Here is a 19,925-nt window from a genome sequence, read left to right as displayed (position 1 = left end):
CCTGCATAACAATGTTTACATTCTTACGACAGTCCGAGAAACAAACTTCATTGATTTAGTTAGAAAGGCTTGTGGAGTGATTTTCTAATTAATTTATTTTTTTATTGCAGTCTGCAATATAGGTTAGGTACATTTAGGATAGGCAGAAGTTGAGGGGGAAGAAGTAAGAAAAAAGCCTGCTTGCTTTTACATTGAGGACTGTTCTCTTTTACATGAGACAAACTCCCTGGCAAGCACTAGAGTTTGCCATGTAGGCTGGTCTCCTTTTTAGCACAAAAATTGCTCTAGGGGTTTGCAGGCAGGGAGAAGTATTGATTGTTTCCTAGCACGCTGTTTGTATTACATATTTCAGCTAATAATTTGTAATGCTTTTAGATTAGTTTCGTTTGAAATACTAATCAATGAGCTTTATAGATCTCCCGCTTTATACATAAACATGCCAATCTCCAGTGGAGCATAAGAGTTTTATTTTATCCTGGATTGTTTATACTATATAATTATTAATCTGTAGTTTAATCTCCTTGTCCTCATGCTTTTATGGCTTGATCCTGCTTGTTGCAAGGGATCTCAAATCTAATTAAAGGGCATAGATTAATGGCACTCAGCACCTTCAAAAGTAAGTGCTGGAATGTGTCAGCTACGTCCTGTTGCATGAAGACCTCCTGATGCCTCTTACTCTATGTGTGCAGCAGAAACAGGACTGGCTGCCTTGTGTCTTGCAATTTCACTCTAAGAAATTTCACTCTATGAAGTGTTATTTTGAACCATAGTAGGTTTTCCAGACTTGAGGTGCACAGAGTCACAGTTTTCTTACTGTGATGTTCTCTCAGACAGTTGTTGGAAAACCACCACCAAAGGGTTTCAGCTGAGGGGGAAAGAAAAAGAAAAAGAAAGCTTGAAATTATGTGTTGATTTCCTAACATTCAGCATGTTTTTGAGCTCTTCTAAAGTTCTGGTGCCCTCATGCTGTGGAGCAAAATCATGAAATCTCAGCTGGAGAGTGGAGTGGGGGGGACACTGCTGTCATTGCTGGAAATACATCTGGCCAACAAGAAATTTTGCTAAGGGAAGCCCAGGGCAGCTAGTGGCTTCTGCTCAATTCTTCCTCAAAGGTTAGGTTTCTAACAAAGCAGGAGCACCTGTGCTCTGCTTGCTCCACCATCTGCGTTTGGTGTGGTGTTGCAAACTGCTCGGGTGGGATTTTGCAGACCAGTGATGGTCAGCCAGTTCTGCTTGGGAAGCAGGAATCTCCTGCTCCTACCCTCATCCTCACCCTCGTGAGCTCAGGGGTCAGGTTACACAATGGCACCTTCAGTTTGTTTAAAGCAAGGAAATTATGCACAAAAGCTGTTAAAAGAATATAAGGTTGTCAAGTCAAGTGAGAAATGTTATAACATCGCCTGCTCAGCCTTCAATTGAATCCTGCGTGCATGCAAATTTGACAGTCTTTAATTGCATGTCTCCAAGATCTGTGGAGAATATAGCTTCTCAATTCATATCAGAAAAATCATACAGACTTTTTTCTTCTCTGAAAAAAAGAAAACATTTTCTTTTAAAGATTGTCCAGACTGTAGGTATGGGTGTACATTTCATCAGCCGAGCAAAGCTTCCATAGGTCACAGCTGCCCAAAACACAGTCCTGAGCAAACCTGGCATGGTCCTGAAGGTAGTGTGCAAAGTGGTGATTGCCATTGTGCAGACAAGGACCTCACTAATTCCTTTTGTGCTGTCCTCAGATATGCCAAGGTGTCCTGGAGTGTCTGCCCCCTCGTGAATGGAGAGGAAAAGGAGAATTAGCAGCAGGTGGCACTCGCCATGCTACTGAGGGTGGACAAGGCTTGGGATTTTGTTGTTTCCGAGCTATGGTCTGCAGAGACTGTGGGGAATGTCTGATTTTGGTGGCCTCTTTCTCTACCAACATTACATTCCCCTTGAAGATAAATGAGCAGACAGGGGCTGTAAATAACCATAGAGGGAGAGAGTGACAGCAGTGAATACCCAACCACATAAACCAGCCTTACGTAAGTCTGGTGTAACTCTAAACCAGTATATGTAAGTCTAAACCATAAGGATTGCACAAGAATCGCTTTGTTTGACATTTTATTAGGCAGGTTTCTAGCATTATGGGAGAGGCACTGGAGAGAGTGGTACCTGAGCAGGAATCCAAAAGATTTTCAGAGTGGAGTGGTCCTCTTAGAAATGGACTGGAAAATACATGTTTGTGACTTGTTGCATGAGAAAATGAAGCAAGAAGGGAAGCAATTTTTCGGACAGTACTATATGTGGACAGTCTTAAATAACATGAATCACAGGGTCTCAAATCCTGTTCAGTGACCTTGTGCAATCAGAGTACATCATCTACTAGGAGATTATGAATTTATGCATGTGCTGTACTCAGAATTGGAAAAGATGTTTTCCAAAGTCAGAATCTGTTGTGTTGGCATAACATTGCATTTAAAGTAAAAAGCGTTGAACGCACTGGGAATTGTTGAAGAATTTTCTGCCAGCTCTCAAAATTAGGATTTTACACTGCCATCAATAACAAAAAAGTTACTCTAATGAGAAGCCATTCTGGTTAAATGAAGAAATACAAGTAGTGATAAAACATTTATTAGTTTAATACCCAAAAAGGGAAAATAGAAAAGGCAGAAGTGTTCCCCAGGTGTTTTTTGTACTTGAAACTGTGGAAGAGGATGTGTCCATCCTGTGCAGTAATATAGAAAGAAGAGAAAGTTTGCGGCAACAAAGGAAGATCTGGGAGGCAAGAGTGGTTGAAATTAAACATTCTCATATCCTACTAACTTTTACATCCAGGAATTTTAAAGGAAGTAGCTGAAAAGCTCTGTTAAGTGGCTGGTAATTTATAATAAATCTTGGGAAATGGGAAATTCCAGAAAATTGGAGGGCTGCCAACTGTATTTCCAATATTTCACAAAGATAAAAGGGATGTCCCGGGGAACTGATGGCTGGTTTATCTTGACGTCAGTCCAGGGTAAAATAGTGGAACAGCTATTTCAGAATCTGTCAAGAGAGAACTTGGAGGTTAAAGGTACAGATAATTCCAGTAACAGTTGAAGAGAGAGCCTGTCAAAAAAACTCACTGGATTTCTTTGCTCTGTCAGGATTGCACGTCTGTGTGATAAAAGCAGCTGTTGATTTGCCTTTAGGAGGCCAGAGTAGGTGGTCCTTTCTGCCTTTCGGGTTTGTGAACCATATAAGGAATGCCCAGAGATTAAAACTCCCATGACAGAGTTTCAAACAGAAATCATCAAGCCACTCTGTTTCCCTGGGATAAAGCGTGGCTTAGTTTTGGGTTTGGGGTGTTAATCTCCTATTTGATTTGATTTGATTTGATAGCTTTTGCAGCTTTAAGTGTGCTTGAGTACATTGTAGTTCTGTGGGGGTAAAGAAAAATCAAGCTTCAAAAAGCTTCATGGAAAGCTCAACAAATAATGCAAGTATTCTCAAACAAAGATAAAATCCAAGTACTTCGTATAGCAGTCTTTGTAGCTTTAATCCCTCGTTCTTTACCATGGCAAAGAAGATTTCATAAACTCTCCTGGATCTTACAGGAGAAGGAAAGCTTGTGTTTGCCTTCTGCTGGCTTTGCAGTCCTGTAAGAAACTACAGATCCAGATGCAATGTTGGCTTTACGAACCCTCAGAACGAGTACCCAAATACATCAAATCTTTTCTTTTTCTCTGGGCTCCTTCAGACTGCAGTTGCACTATGTCCAAGTGTCCATTTTTGTCTCACATCCTCGCCTTACCTTGGCTGTAGTCTGGTAGCTGTTGGCAGCAGAATTGATTGCTTTCCGTGGACCTTTCTCCATGGGGTGATTTATTGTCTACAGCAGGAAAGGCACTCAGGTTCCAGAATCAGGGCCCGTCCATGGATAAAGGGACTTAAAGTAGGCACCTAGGTATATGTCAGACTCTGAGAAGAGTGGGAAAGCTTACAACTCCTGCCTAAACCTTCTGATAACAAAACAGCAATTCTCAGATCTTTGCAGGATCAAAACCGCATTGGTGTAATCCAGGTATCCCCTTAGCACTTGCTCTGAATTTCTAAATAGTCATTTCAGTCATCTTCTGATCATTTGATCATTATAAAAACATGTGAAAATAGGTTTTTTTGCATATATTGATTGTACTTTCAAGATTCAGTGTAAATCTCTGGATCCTAATGCAGTAGTCCCTAGAATATATTTATTTGTTATAGATTAGTCAAAAATCTATGATCTACTGTAAAGAAACATTTTTTCATTCAGTTTTTAAGGGAGAACGTTATAGTTGGTATCCCTTTGGTTGTGGAAAACACTGCACAGACAGATAATGGCTCACTCTTAGGAGAAGGCAGCACCTGTATTCTTTCCTGAGAGCAGAAGGTGCAAAGTTAACACCCTAAGCAAGTCTGTCCCAAATTTAACCCAGTGACCTACTGCATGCCTCCCCGCTCTTCACACATTAATCACTGCAGACACGTTCCAAAGGACATGCCAGTTTGTGTCCCAAGGAAGGATGAAGGATGTTTTGACCACCTGCTGACTTGCAGCAAAGATGAAAAGCTTGCATTTTAGGGGGTAAAGCAAAGAGAGCAGATTTTTCCCATAACAACTATGCAGTATGACAGGAGAAAATGGGATCAGGTTGCTTTCCCAGCCTCTGCAATTTGTGTAGTCAAAGGTGTTCACAGTGGTTTTGGCCATAGCCTCTCAAGCAGATAGAACTGCTTCCACTGGTTCTGCAGATAGGCTGGAAAAGCAGTAATTAGTACAGCTTAGTGAAGGAAAAGAAAAAATTTTGAGAGAGAACTTTCCTGTTTGCTTATTTGTGGATTTTTTTTGTGACTGTTTTTTGGTTTTTAATTTTTTCTTTTTTTAAAAAGTGAAAACAATGCTCATTTTATAGCAACCAAAATTTAAAGTATAGAGCTTCAGGACTGAATTCCACTGGAGCTTTAAGCTTGAGAATAGAACATAAAGAAAATTAATTATTTTTATACAAATAACTTGTTAACATAATATTTGACATTCAAAGGCTGCTGAAAGGACCTGCACAGTGCTGTTGTTCATAATTTGTAGTTTCCAAACTTTGGTGCATTAGGGCAATATCAGCTGTCCCTTTGTTGTCATAGTCATGCTAACAAAAGAGATGTCAAATACAGAGGCACCTTCTTTACTATCCTGAGATACTGTCGTACTGGCAAGTGACCTGGATATTTGACAAACCATTTGTACATCTGCAATTCCATCATTTCAGAGGGCATTTCTGCAGTGTGAGTTACACATATATGGACACATATGCCCACACCAGTACACATAAATTACTTAAAGGTTTAGGAAAAAGGGGGAAGCCATAACACTGTATCACTCCTCAAGCAAAACCCCCAAATAGTAATTTAAAGCAAGAAAAACAGTGGGCATTTGCCAGAATTTCCAGCCCCTGTTTGTGTGGAGACCTTAAACTTTTTCAGAGAGCTTACCAAGCTGGAAGGCAAAATAAAAACAAACCACTGTTTCATTTTTCCCTCTCAGATTCTTTAATCTGGCAATCCAGCTCACCCAAGAACAATCCAAAAGGTTATGTCTTTTTCCAAGGTCCTGAAACCATTGACTACTTCAGAAGAACATAATGTGTTGTTTGTTGTGCTTGGTGGTTTCCTGGCAGTGTTTCAGTGTTGGGCATTCCCCATTCTGCTTTGAATAAGCTATTTTGAGTAGCAGACTTAGTTCCAGTCCCCTTCACCGTGGCCAGCTACTGTAAAGAGCAATGTGAAAGCTGTGAGAGGAGATTTTGTCAGGAAAGAGTTCTATGTTTCTCACTTTCCATGTTCATATATGTCAGTCAAGTAGCTTCTGAGAAATAGGGATAGCAGACAGTTTTTGTGTTGTTCCTCCTGTTTTCCTACCTGGTCTATGTGGAAGATGTCCCTGCCAACAGCAGGGGAATTGTAACTAGATGATTTTTAAGGTCCCTTCCAACCCAAACCATTCCATGAATCTGTCTTCCCCCACACATCTACTGTGCCTCTTTCCTGAGGGCATCATCAGTTTATTTACAGAACATTGAAAATTCATGTTAAATTAAGCCTGACTCACTCAGTGTATGAAAATTAGTAGTATAATTATATCATTTTTACTGAGTCATAAAAACATTCATGTGTATACTTTGCCTAGTAGGCCTGTATAGAATTTATAGGTCAATGCATATACGGTGTGTAAACATTATTTGCATTTTAACTAAGGTCCCTAAAGAATGTGAGCTCTCATTACCTTGTTCATCTGGGTTACTCTCTCAAGAAACAATAGCAGCACAACCCTCTGAAATCGAGAAATAGGTTTTATCTCTATATGGAACATAAATCTGTTTGGACTCGTCAAAGCAACCTCCACTGGGAATCCCTTACTCATCATGGTGGTACCAATAATCTCTGAACAACCTGAAGCACAGTTTCTTTAGACTAGACACCTGGGGTTTAAATAAACATTCATCACGGAGACTACAGGCATCCTGACAGTACTTTAAAAGAAAAAAAAGATTCAGTGTAGACATGAAGCTGTGGTACAGTTTTGCTCGTGTGTTCATTCTACCAATAGCAAAACCATTGTGAATAAAAATGCTACAGATTAAAGTTATATTCAGCAATTCTGTTTAAAGGTCTGCAGGATCAGAGTCCCTCTTTTGGTTTTTTTTTGCTTTTGTAGGGGTTTTTTGGGTAGGGTTTTTTTGTTTTTTTTCTGCGCAGTATCTATCCAGTTGTGCTGTAGGGTCTAAGTTTAGTATAAGAAAAACAGTGAGTGACTTTGCAGTGGGACTTAATTTCAACATCAAAGCCTCTGTACTGTGATGATAAATGAGCTGTTCAGAAACAGCCATTCCACAGTCTGCAGGATACATCCCTATCCCTGTCAGTTTAGCTAAGGAAGGTGTATCCAGTATTCTCATCTCCATTTGGAATCCATGTGAAGCTTACCATAGAGACATGGTGCTCATGGCCCAGCCCTGCAGCCAGCTCAGGCATTGATTCTTCTGCCCACTGCCTGTGGTGTAACCCATGGGGGACCAGTTTGTGTTCCTTGAAGCACTTGCTATTCTGCTGTTCAGCAATTCCAAGGGTGCTCCCTGGGCTGTGGACGCTCAATGTGTTGGAGCCATGCAGCCTCCTTGGCAACAGGAATTCTTGCCTTTAGGAGACGTTAGCAAACATCTGCAGGGCCCTGCTGTGTCCCCAGCCAGACCTGCCTGTCTCGAAGGCCCATGGTTAAATTCTCCCTGGGTTCCTCTTAGTCGTCCCCCTTCCCACTCACAGTCCAGTGAAGGTCCTTCTTCAAGGCACTATGGTCAGGAGCACCAGCCATCACTCTCGGGAGCAGCACGTCTGCAGCTGCTGGTCAGGAATGTTCTGCAGTGTCTTTTCCAGTTGTCCATGTACATTCTGCTTTACATCAGAAGCTACTTGATCACTGTGAAAAGTTCATCTCTTAAGACAATCTTGCTAATGGCCCTGGCACCCACAGTATGTTTGGCAGGAGGAAGCCCATGTAGCCTGGCGGCCCGCAAGTCTATTTTCAATTATCTGGGGTGCTCAGAGAAGAAGACATTAATATTGCTAAGGATGACATAGCAAATTACTACTGCTCCCTAACCTTTTTAAATTGCTAACACTGTTGTAATCTGTAATTACAGAAATCAGTGTGAGAATTGTGGCACAGTATAATTATCTTTCCTGATACTTTATTGCTGTATGAATTATTAATCAAAATCAGTCTTGTGTAGTATTTGCGGCAACTAAGAAGAATAATCTATAATTAAATTTCGTTGTTTCTATTTTTGTGCTGGTGTTTTATGATGTTGTAATTGATAATTAATTGGTTAAAAATTCACACAATTCTTGGGAGTTTCATATGACTATGACTGCTCAGTATTCAGCATTTATTAATTGAATAATGGGCTCACTGAAGAGACCTTTGTATATAGTCTGCTGTCATTACAATGAGCTCTCAAAAATGGTGAATTAATCATTAGGCCTTTCAATAGTTTCTTTTTAAAGGAAAGCAGTGACAATATAATCATATCCTTTGTTGTTATAGCTACAATTGAGAGATCGTAATAACCAATTATAAGCATGGTCATTTTAGGAGCTCTGAAGTGTCAGTTATTGATAACTTTCTTTAAAAACAAAGTGTTGATTACACAGAACTAGTCTTTTCATAGAAAAAATATTAGGAGATGGGGAAGGAAGCCTGGAAAATTATTTTCCTCCCACTTGCCACTTAAAAACAGTGCATGTTTATCCCTAAAAACTGTCAAGTCTGATGTGCTTCTGCTGCCAATTGTCAGAAGTACAAGCTGCTCTCAACTTTTTTTCATTACTTTATCATCATTCTCCTCATTTTTTTCTGAGTACCTTTTGCTAAATTGTTAGGAGGGAAAAAAACAATAGAAAATGTCAGAACAAAAGAGCATTTTTTCACATTCTCTGCCTGAATCTCATTGAACAGAAATACTGTGAGACATTTATGTGCAAATCTGTAATGCAGACTCCAGCTACTGCTGACCAAAGAGCCTTAGATGTGTTCAAGCTGGCCACTTGAAACTGTTCCTTAGATTCTTCTGCTGTTAGTGGAGCTGATTGAGAGAATGTGAACTGGAACTAAAAATACTCTCAGTTCAGTATTGATCCTCTCTTAACACAATAAGGAGAAAGTTGGGAGTTGCCTTGCATAGCAGGACATAAAATGTGATTTCCAGCTTATGCTTCCAAGAAAAACCTGTGGTTCATTTTACACCAGCTCAGGTACTGCAATTCCTAAATGAGGAATCACAGTGTTGTCTGTTGGCTTCTGTATTAAAATGTAGCATTACAGACATAATGAGGAGAAACTGATAAACCTTTTTAGACCTTTGCAGTGAAGTTGTTGGGAGTCCTCTGTGCTCTGTTATAAATGTGATGTCCTGTTTACATTGCTTAGGGTACAAGGAGGGGGATGAAACAATGCCTTTAGGTCCCTCTTTTCCCCCATCTTTGCTGGTGGTTTGCCACAGACAGACTACAAAGATGCTGCTGCTGCAGTTTATACACCTTTTTATTAGTTGAATTTAGCATTGTGTTGCTTCTCATGTCCTAAGCCAGCTGCTCTGCTGGAGCCACTGGGTTGTGGGAGTCTCTGGTGTCAGTGACACCCATCACATGTAATCTTTGGACAGATGTTCTTTGCTGCTTGCCTTCAACAACCTGGTCCCACACAGCTTCAGTTCCTGTTTGAGAAAGGGGAGCACCAGGCAGCATGTCCATTGCTGTCTCCCACAGCTGGGGACACGGGATGCAAAGGTCTAGGAAGCAGTAGATTTGGGGTTTTACAGTGGTTAGTAGGTCAGAAAGGATGGATAATACAAGCACATTTGTTGTTGGACAGTGGAATATTGTCTGTGGAAATTGGACAGTGGAATATACATGCTGCATCATGTAAATATTCATCCCATGTAAACTTGTACTCTCAGTAATGTGGCTCTAGATATTTTTATTAGGAGTAATTAATCCTTTTACATATGGAGTGAATTCTTTGCCCAGTAACGTTCAGCAGTGGTCAGTTGTACATATGCTCTATTGCAGTGACTGTGAAATCTCTCAAGGAAAAACTAAACAACCATCCTGTTACGATGATGGGGTGCTATTTTGGTTTATTTCAATGGTCAGGTATCACAACCTCTCCAGGTAACTTGTTCCTCAGTTTTTCCTTGTTCAGTCTAAACCTCTGTTGTTTCAAATTGTTCCGAGTCTGGCTCGATCACGTCATGGACCTTGCAGGGGGAGTGTCAGGCTGCTGTTGGGACCCTGTATGTACATCCAGGCAGTCTGCCATCCTAGAATTAAGTGTGCCCAGCCTTGCTGTAGCTCCAGAGAGCAGAGAAGCTTGGGCACGTTGAGCAGCATGACCACAGCCAGATGTGAGCCAGCTTCTGAAGAAATTTCACTGCTAACATGCTGAAAATTGTCCCTGCATTCCTCCTCTATGGAATACAGTTTATCCTAAGTGATTTCCAGTCTGATGCAACTTCTCGGCTTATGGCAACTGAGTTTCTCTAACAGCCATTTCTAAAGGTTTTGTCAAAGAATTTCTGAAAGTCAACACTAATTACATGTACCAGTGTTCCTCACTGCTAATTTGACACACTTCAGGAATTCTAATAGAGCCCATCAGAGACATGACTTCCCCTTGCAGAAGCCATGCTGCTTTGTCACGATGATAATTTGCCTGGTTAAGTGCTCTGTAGCTCTGCCATGATAGAGATTTACCTTTTCACATAATTGGCCCAGTTCTGATGCAGGACTTTCTGGTGTGTCTTGATAAGATTTTCTCTCCCCTCCTGTTTCTCTTTAAAAACAGACACCACATTGCCTGTGCTCCAGTCTTGTGAGGCAGGAGCTGGTTTTTTGTGATAGGTAATTATTTTTGGTAGCAGCTCAGTCAAAGTGTTTATGAGTTCCTGGAGAGTTTTGGATGAGCGCCAGCCAGTACAGACAATGTGCTGCAAACCAGAGTGATTTGGATGTTCCATGAGCAACATTTTTAGTCTCCTAAAAGGTTTTGTATGCTTCCTCCCTGCTGAAGGGTTTGGTGGGATCTTCCACCCATCACCATGGAAGGAACTGGTAAGCAACCTTTCATTTCACTTCACTGCAGTGGCTGGCCTTTACCAGCAACTTTTTTGGCTCGGTTTCAATGGTGCTTTCCTTGCCCACAATAGTTCATGCCAGTTTCTGGAAACTTTTGTTTCATAGAGGCTTTTTCTGGCAGCATGGTGACCTATATGCAAACAAATGCACAGCATGTTCTTTTGAGCCAGAGAAAGGCTTGCTAAGACATTCCCTTTTCAGTTTGAAGAAATACGAAGTGTGTAGCAATGATTTCCATGAATAAGGTTCTGCAAACTCAGCATAATACTGAATTCAGCAAAAAATGATGCAGTTTGAATTAACACTGTGTAAAAGGCTTGCAGCCCAGCTTGCCTCAGAGTTCAGAGATAATACCAGATCCCTGGGTCTTTTTATTCCAAGGATAGAGGAAAAAAAAGAATTGAATTCTTCTAATGTTCATGCTACTACATGCCAAAGTCCTACAGTGACCTTTTCTCTTTGCCCTCTAAACCCTTTCCCTGTGAAAATGAACAATATACTTCCCAGTGGAGGGTTTCACCATCTTGCACCTTTTCTGCAGGATAAAGCCCTCTTGGAGAGGAAACACCTCACGTCTGGAGGTCATGTGGTCAATGGCAGACCGTGGAAAAGGAAAAACTGTAAATCACTGGTGTTGAAATTAAAAGGTGATAAATGGTCCTGAGCCGTAGCCCAGCCCCAGTTTCCCTGTGCGCAATGCAGAGCTCTGGGTGCTTCCTAGAGCGGTCAGGGGCACGGTCAGGGGGAAGTCTGTGGAAGGCTGAGGTCACAGGTGCCAGACAGGGCATCCATGTGGATTCTCAGTGGCTGTGGGAAGGTGAATGGCAAGGACCCACCTTCAGGAAGCCTCTGGAGTCACAGCAGTAGCCTTGGGAAAGTATGATGATGTGAGCAGCGGGGTGCAGGTCCTTCCTGGGAGCACAGGTGCCATTTACAGCCCCAGCATCTCAGGACTGCACCACTCAGGTTTCCTAGCAGAGGAGACAGGCTTGCTTACCAGTGGGGAAATACACCATGGTATTTTCAGCACTTCACAGCACATGCAGCAATTTTTTTTTAAAAATACACTTGATGAGAGCTGTAGTTAAAAAGTGAGAAATTACTAATTAGTAACTAAGTAATTCGGGGTTTGATTCACACAAATTGCACTATTACTGTAAGAGAGGATTGCAATTTCAGGCTAGCTGGGGTTTGGTGGGTTTTTTCTAAGGCACTGAAAATATAATTGATGTGCTGTTCATTATCTGCCAGGTGTCGGGTTTCTTGTCCTTTTTTTCATCATCTGAGATATTACAGGCATAAGACATGCCTGGAAAATAAAGGGGGGAAAAAAACTTACTGCTTTCCCCTTTGCATTGTCATTTGCAACTCTCAGGTTTTCCCACTAGATTCTTCTTGTAAACTCTTTCATTTCATAGCACGCAAGAGTGACCACTTAGAACATCATTATAGTGCTATCGTTAGCATCAGAGTTTAGTTATACAGAAAGCTCTGAGTGAGATGAGCTGTCATTTTCTCTTTTACCTTGGTGGAGTGCTAATAACATGATTGCTGTCAATTCTTCTCATTAGTCTCAATTTATACAGAGAATTTTATTTTTTTTAATTTCTAGTTAAGAAATCCAGCTGGTATAACTCAACCCCCCCCAAAGTGTCTCCCTCCCCTGCCTGCACGCAGATCAATTAGCAGCTATGTATCTTCTCTCTACGTGCTAAGTTGTTGAAGAGCTAATCTGTGTCCGTTGGTTGTGGGTTTTTTTCTGTTCATGTAAGCATTTCAGCTGAGTGCTCAAAAGTGTAGCATGAGTCAGCATAAAGATTGAAAATACCAGTAAAAGAGAATCTGTAAGCATTCCATTAAGACTTCCAGTAATATTACAGTTTTGCTCTGTTGGATAAAATACCTATCCTGTATAGAGTCATCATAGCCACTGGCTTAAAAATACTCATAAAAAGGTGGGAAGATGAACACTATTGAGAAGTTTAGTCAATATAAGTAACAAGTGTGTCCTCTTATCCATTCTTGTCTAGATGATTAGTGTCTTTCAAATGGCGCTGTAGGAAAATGGTAACCTAGTTTGAACTCACAGCAAGAGAAATAGTTTGAAGTCATGTTGTGTCTAGTGATGTGCCTGTATATTGCACTAGCAGAGGAGAATGCTGCAACAATCCACATTAAAAAGTAGCAGAGGAGGACTTTTGCTTTTACTTGGTACAGTAGTCAGGTATTTACAGTGCAGCAGTACTCTACCAAAATACCATCATCTTATCCTTAGCCCTTGATGCCTCTGAATTTTACTTCTCAGAAGGCAGTTGTTGTTCTCAATAAGGAAAAATAATTCCTTTAAAACGCTGCAGGTTTGTGCACTTGCACAACTCTCCCTTCAGCAGTAGGTAGAGTAATACATACCAATAATCCTTTTCCCCATGTAAGTCTGAAAACAAGTGGGTTTGGTTTGGGATATATAGTCTGTTCAGTCACAGGCTTTTACACCTTCCTACTCAGAGAAGTTGAAATGGGAAAATAATGCAAAAAGGATTTGGTCTAATGCTGGGGAAGATGTTTTTAGTAAATTAATTACTTCAGTGTATCAAGTGCAAAGGGGGTTCATGCAGTGTGGGGTACTGGGGGGAGCTGTTTCCCTCCACCATCACCACTGCAAATCCAGTCTCCATGTTCAGAGGCTTTACCAGTTCTACATGTGTCAGGAACTGCAGAACATCAGGCAGAGAATTTCCCTGACTCAGACAGTAGCAATGGGTGTGTAATCATTCCAACCTCTGACATCATTCCAACCTCTGCTCTTCAGTCAGAAGAGCCTCAGCAGGAGTAGCCTCAGCACCCATGGGCTGCCTGGGGCTGCACATCCATTCAGGTGAAGGGATTTTTTGGGTCTGTGGGTCTGGAATTCGGGAAGATCTACTCTTCTGTAAATGGCATTAAGCCACTGATGAAGGCATGTTGCTTTAGCCATGCATGGAAACAGATTTCTTCTGGAGCTGCTAAATATCTTTCTCTCCCTCTTAAGGCTTAAAATTCTGATTGAGAAAGTAAGTTGCTGTAGTCAGCGGCTTGTCTTTGTCAGGTAGAGTTCCACCTTGACTTTTACTTGAGCTGAGGTCTTCAGTGTGACTGTGTAGTGCTGCCTGTCTGCTGGAGAGCAGACCTAGGGGTTTGAGGGGTTTTTCCCTTTGATCTGAAAATATCAGAAGCAAGCACAAAGCCCTTTTTTTTTACCATTAGAAAACCCAACAGTTACTCTAGCTTTTTTTTTTTCTAAAATCTTCTAAAATTTCCAATGTCCCCATGTTATTGCCATTACTAAACTGGAAATTGGAGATGCATAGTAGGTGGTTGAAGAAAAGCACCTTTCAGTCTATCTAAACCCTATTTTGGTTTTGAGGGGGGAAGCTGGTGGGGCAAGTAGGTAATCCAAGCATGACAGGGTGAAATCCAGTGGCATCAAACCAGTATCAATCATGGTGTCTTTCCCTAGGAACTTTCTTGGATTTAAGCATTAACGGGCTGCTTGGCTGTGGTCTTGAGGTATCCAGATATTGGGCTGAATCTCCCCATAGCGTACTCACCCAGGGACCGTGCTGCTCCTCACCACCTTGTTTGTGCTTTCTTCTCCCTTGTGCCCTGCAGGGTGTGAACGGCATGTCTGTGGATGAGAAGACTGACTCCCCCATGTATGTGTATGAGTCAACGGTGCACTGTACCAATATTCTCCTCTGCTTAAATGACCAGCGGAAGCAGGACATTCTCTGTGACGTGACGCTGATCGTGGAGGGGAAGGAGTTCCGCGCCCACCGGGCTGTGCTGGCTGCCTGCAGCGAGTACTTCTTGCAGGCCTTGGTTGGGCAGACGGAAAATGACCTGGTGGTCAGCCTGCCGGAAGAGGTACGGTATTGTCACCATGCCCCCAGCGTAACAGGGTGCCCCTTCCTCCTCCTGGGGAGGAAAACCTCTGTGGTCTGCTGGGGTGCCCAAAGGGAGGGGGGCACAGGTGTCAGTGGCTGCCCCAGCACGGCTCAGGATGTGCTTTTCATGTTTGGCTGGGTTGCAAATCACTGAAGGATGGACATGTTCACACCATGCCAGCCTTATGATGGAGGCGAAGCTTTAGGATGCTTCAGTTCGCCTTTGTCACTGCTGCTGGAGGAATTGCACCCAAACATTTCATTACGTAGCCTCGTTCAGGGCAGTATTAGGACCCTTATATTCCTCTGCTCTTCTAGACAGGAAATTTGAAAGGAGTGATGTGACAGCTACATGGCAGGTTATTGTTGAAAAATCATTTGAGCTGTCATGTTGTTGGGAGTTTCATTGCTGTCCACCCCTCTCTGGCAGCTCATATCTTTATTCCACTTCTTTCCCCTTTCCTGCTCCTCATTCAGTCTGGCTTCCTCACAGCTCCCCTCATAAAGAGTTTGGGATTTAACCGTGTTTTTCCCCAAGAAACCATGAACTCAGTCTGTCAGAAAGCAGAGGTTTTGTCATGCAGCGTAGCTCCCACAGCAGGAAACCCAGGGACGTAGAAAACACATACCTCACTGGAAAGTTTACTTTATTTTATCACAGAATCTCACTGGCTGGCTTCCACCCCCACTGTAATTTCCTCACAGCCGTAGAGCTGTGACAGCACAGCTACCGTAGGGCACGCTGGTGGCTTTTCTGCCCACAGAGGGGAGGTGCATGCCTGATGGCAGCATCTCGGCTGCCTTGGCACTGCCTGCCCAGTGTCTCCAGCTGGGAAGGGTGGCATGAGGAGGGTGACAATGTACCCAGGACATTGTACTGCATAGCAGTCACTCAGTGGGAAGGTGCTCTGGCATACGGATGGTTTTTCACCCTCTTTTGCTTAACGCCCTTGAGGAGGCATGGTGTGTTTTTAAACGATAACAGGTCCCAAAATGTCACACATCATTTTTCCCCCTCTGGTTTAGTTCTCCAGAGACTTCAGCAGCGTTGTAATGTTGTCACAGCACAAGCTGGAGAGCATTAGAAGTAGGTCACTGGCTGTGACTTCATGAGTCCTGACACTGAGTATTACTCATGAAGACATTCAACCCAGACATTTTGCATAGGAGTTTAGAGGACCTGCTAGGATGCACACTTTGATTCTGCAGTGTCCACTAATAATTTCCAGTGGAAGAATCAAGTCTCAGTCAGTTGCATGGCTTTCTTGCCACAAAGTAAGGGTAGGAGCAGAGAAGTGACAAAACATGCCCAAGGGTACAGAAGTGTGAAATTGCAGTGCTCTTCTATGAAGTCTTAGTGAAACCTCTGTGTATAATTCAGATCCTGTTACATAAAGAAAAGTAATGACATTCAAATAAGCACGTAGAAGAGTGACTGAGATGTTCAGAAGAATGAGCCTGGCCTAAAGGAGGAGAAGAAAGGACCATGGCGGGCTCATAGTGCTGGTGTGACAACTGAGATGTGCTGCAGCACATCTAGTTAGGCAGAGGAGCTGAAACAGCCGAGAGGAGAAATTTCTCTCTAATGCCAAAAGACACTATTGGCTCAAGCATTGATTGGTTTCAACCGGCTGTCAGTAAAAGTAGATTGGAAATTAGAAGATTTCTAATGCCAGCAGCAGTGAGATGCTGAGCTGCAGGCCAGTGGAGGGGTCATGATGTGCTTGCACTTGGTCACCCAGTCCTATGTTAATATGACACTAAAGATTTAAAATACAAAGGTTTGTCTTTCTATGTGTTTTATATGGGATGCTGTCTAAGAAAAAAATCCTCCAGTTCAACATAAATCATTTCTATTTAAGTGAATCCTCTTCAAATACATGAAGTATTAGAGCTTTACATTTTAGAATGTATCTCAATGAAAGATCAAAACATTTTTGTGACTTAGGTTTACAGTGGCTGTTCTTATGGCTCCAGTGAAGCTCGTGGAGTTGCAGAAGTAGTGAACCTAGTTCTTAAGATTTTTCCAAGAACTTTGAAATTGTCATGCCTTACCCAAGGCAAACACTGCTACTTTGCTACATGCTTCTATTAGTAGCAAAAGAGCTACTAGAGCACAAGGGCTTTGACTTTCTCATCCTGGAAAAGAACTCTCTTGGCCTATTAAAAGAGATAATGACAGTTACCAATGTTTACTTGTACAAATATTTTATTTTCCACATGCAAATTTATTGCTATTAAACACATTGAATCTTAGTTTTCTTATGGCTACTTTTCTGAAATAGCTGTGTGTGAGGTGGTCAGCTAAATCATTTCCTCACAAAAGCTAGTCACTTGGGATAAGGAGAGCAGCCTGATGCACCTCACTATTTCTCAGTTACTCCTTGGTTAAGATGCACATCCCTGCTTCTGGTGTTGCTCAGCTTCACAGCGCTGGGCGCTTTGGCAGGTGCCTGTGCAGAGACACGGGAAGTGCCTCCAACAGCATCAGAGCTCCCTGCAAGAGGAACTGAAACACTCCTGCTTTTTAAAAGCTGATAAGGCAGAGGAAACACCATCTTAGTTATATGGCATTTAAAGAAGTTAGCAGGGTCATCTTTGTTTCACAAGCTAAGGACGCTTCCCAAGGCTACTGTTTTCAGTCTGCAGTCTGCAGAACTCCAGCAGCAGTGAGTTATTTCTTAAGGTATCTGGGAAAACTGACTTATTATATCATGGAGGGGGTTATTCCTCTAGTGGAAAAATTTCAAACAAAAGCTGAATGTGAATATCCTGAACAACTACTTTTTTATGCTTAGAGACAATTTATGTTGGTGTATAATATAGAAAAACAGATACTGAAAAGAATTTTTAAATGTAGTCTTCACTGTTCAGAACTTCTCCAAAGGAAACAATTGTTCATAAATTTACAGAGCTATTTTTAAGTCAGCCACACAAACACTGTATTTTAAATCTGAGCATAGTTTGAAAACTGCTGAAGTACGTTGTGGAGAAAGGGCATTGTTGTTACTATTATTTGTCAAAGGTTTGATGTTGGAGCTGGATAAAGCTTTATATATAAAGCTTTTACATTCATGTTATGTTGGTGTGAGGAAGCTTAACATCAAAGAAAAGAACTTCTGATTATTCAAAGCAGTAAATCTGCCTCTGAAGTCTAAACTGCAGACTTTTTTTTACTTCATAGCATGTTGGGGTCATTTTGTTAATCTGGCATCCAGACATTGTTAACTGTTGTCTAGCTAAACAGGGAACAGATGTTTTTCACATTATTTCTTGTTTATATCCAGTTACAAGCAAGAGCAGTCTTTACAATACACCAGTCATTTCAGTAGGGAGACATTGTGCACACACAGAATTGGGACTAGTTGGATTTAGAGGGTTTTAAACCACTGCAAAACCTTGTGTTAGACATTTCAGGTTAGTTCAAGCATGTCTTAACAGGCCTCAGTTCAAACCTTTCCTTAATCAACTTAAAGTCAGTATGGAGCTAATTCTGCACTGATTGAAGAGTTTCCATAAATCCTTTTGTGCTGGCCTTGGTAATTTGATTTTGTACCACACCTTTTGTTAAGGCAACATATTTCAGTGTGTACACAAGCTGCCCAGAGCAGCTGCATAATAGCAAGAGCTCAGATGTGGCCATGGTGTGTGAATTATCAGCCCTCAGAGCAAGTTAGAGAAATGGAGTTTTTCAGCTGCCTACAGCTAATAAAAGAGGGCCCCATTAGCTCCTAACTTCTATGCTTTTTTCTTCATTTTCAGTTTTGCCAAACAACTGGAACCTTGCCTGCTTTTACCCAGGGTGTTTTTCAGCAATTAATGCAGTTTTCCTCTAGCAGGTGCTGTTAAAAGCAGCCCAGAATTAGTACTTTCAAAGAACTGAGTTTGAAGCTGTAAAGTTGGTTATTCACTCCATACCCCTAACTGTTGTTTTGTTTTATTTAATCACAAAAACTGGTCTTCCTTCCTCTAACAAGGCACTTAATTAAGTTTTTAATTTATGATAAGAAGTTAAATGGCACTTACGAGGTTTTTTAATGGTTTCCACTTCCCATCCAGATTACAAAAAAAGGTGTGATGGAGAGAGACACGGCTGTCAGCCAGGGGTATTGTAGGTCATGCCAATATTAGCTGGCAGCAGGCCTTTATCCAATTAACATTGCTTCATCACTGCAAGTAATAGCTCTCGAGTAGATGATTGAGTCATTCATGCTGTAGTGGTACTCAACTTTACTTGAGAAGGAGCCAGTGCTTCATCAAATGGGCTTTTTATCTGCTATTATTACCTGCCTAACTCTGCTAATGGAAGTGCACAGCAAGTCTGGATGGGCAAGTGAAAGCTGGGCACTGGATAAGGGAGCGTCTTCTGTGCAAACACCGAATTCACTTCTGCAAGCTGCGGGTGCAGTTAAATGGTGAAAAGACAGAAATAGAAACAGCAACAAGTAAAAGTCCCCAGTGGCATTAGATTCCTACAGGTTAGAAATATTCTCAACGTTGCTTGCATTTTTTTGATTTGGGAAATTACACTTGAAAGAAATTTTCACCATCCATGAGAGCACCAAATGTCTTCCTCTCAGATGAAGGAAAAAAAGCCTAAACAAAGGTTTTCTGAAGCAGCAGACCAAGCTTTCTTTAGGACTGGTCTGATACCAGCCTTTGTGTTCTTTTAGAAACTTGCTTCCCCGGTAGGTTGGTTAGTTTTACCTGTAGCCCTCAAATTTCTTGAGTCTGTTTCAGAGTGGTGACTTTTTTTAGTGCAATGAGCTGTCTGCTGGGAATGTTTTCTTACAAAAGGATTAAACTGAGCTATCTGTGGTGTCCAAGTCTTCCAAGGTGCAAAAGGAAATAGCATCTCTGTTAGGATGAGGTTGTGGGATTTGTCCACACAGCTCTTTCCTTTGCTGTTAAGAGAATGATGTTCAAAATAGATGTAAATTCCTGAATTCCTCCACATTCTCTCTCCTTCATTGGTGCAAAACCTGCCTTTTCCCCACAGGATCTAGTCCTGTGAAATTTGTCATCGGCTTCTTTGTTAACTCCCTCACACAGTGGATTAAGCTTTGCAGGGAGAGAGGCAGGACAGGACCTCGGATTTGGGATTCAAGGCTGGCGAAAGCTGAGTGTGTTGGAAGGCAAAGGCAGGCAGCAGCACTCTGGGTGGGACTGAGCCAGGCAGCTAACATTAGCATGGCTCGTAGCTGACAGGGAGGAGAAATACTGGCAGCTGCTAACCATCCATGCCAACCTGCCAGCCTGAGGGAAAAATGCTGGGAATCAGCCAACGAGAGATGATTATGATGAGGAGAAAATCAAAGGCAG

General features: G+C 41.9%; 1 protein-coding gene across 1 annotated transcript in view; it reads left to right on the top strand.

Annotated features, from left to right (window-relative positions):
- BACH2 (BTB domain and CNC homolog 2) overlaps positions 1 to 19,925 on the top strand; it is a 138,944-nt gene that overhangs the window by 80,409 nt on the left and 38,610 nt on the right. Inside the window, exon 4 of the mRNA XM_066545923.1 lies at positions 14,329 to 14,583. Within this exon, the coding sequence (XP_066402020.1) occupies positions 14,341 to 14,583 (243 nt within the window). The 5' untranslated portion in view covers positions 14,329 to 14,340. The remainder of the gene's footprint in view (positions 1 to 14,328; positions 14,584 to 19,925) is intronic.

This window comes from Molothrus aeneus, chromosome 3 (genome assembly GCF_037042795.1).
Source record: "Molothrus aeneus isolate 106 chromosome 3, BPBGC_Maene_1.0, whole genome shotgun sequence".
Lineage (NCBI taxonomy): Eukaryota > Metazoa > Chordata > Aves > Passeriformes > Icteridae > Molothrus > Molothrus aeneus.
This window is presented reverse-complemented; position numbering and strand designations above follow the sequence as displayed.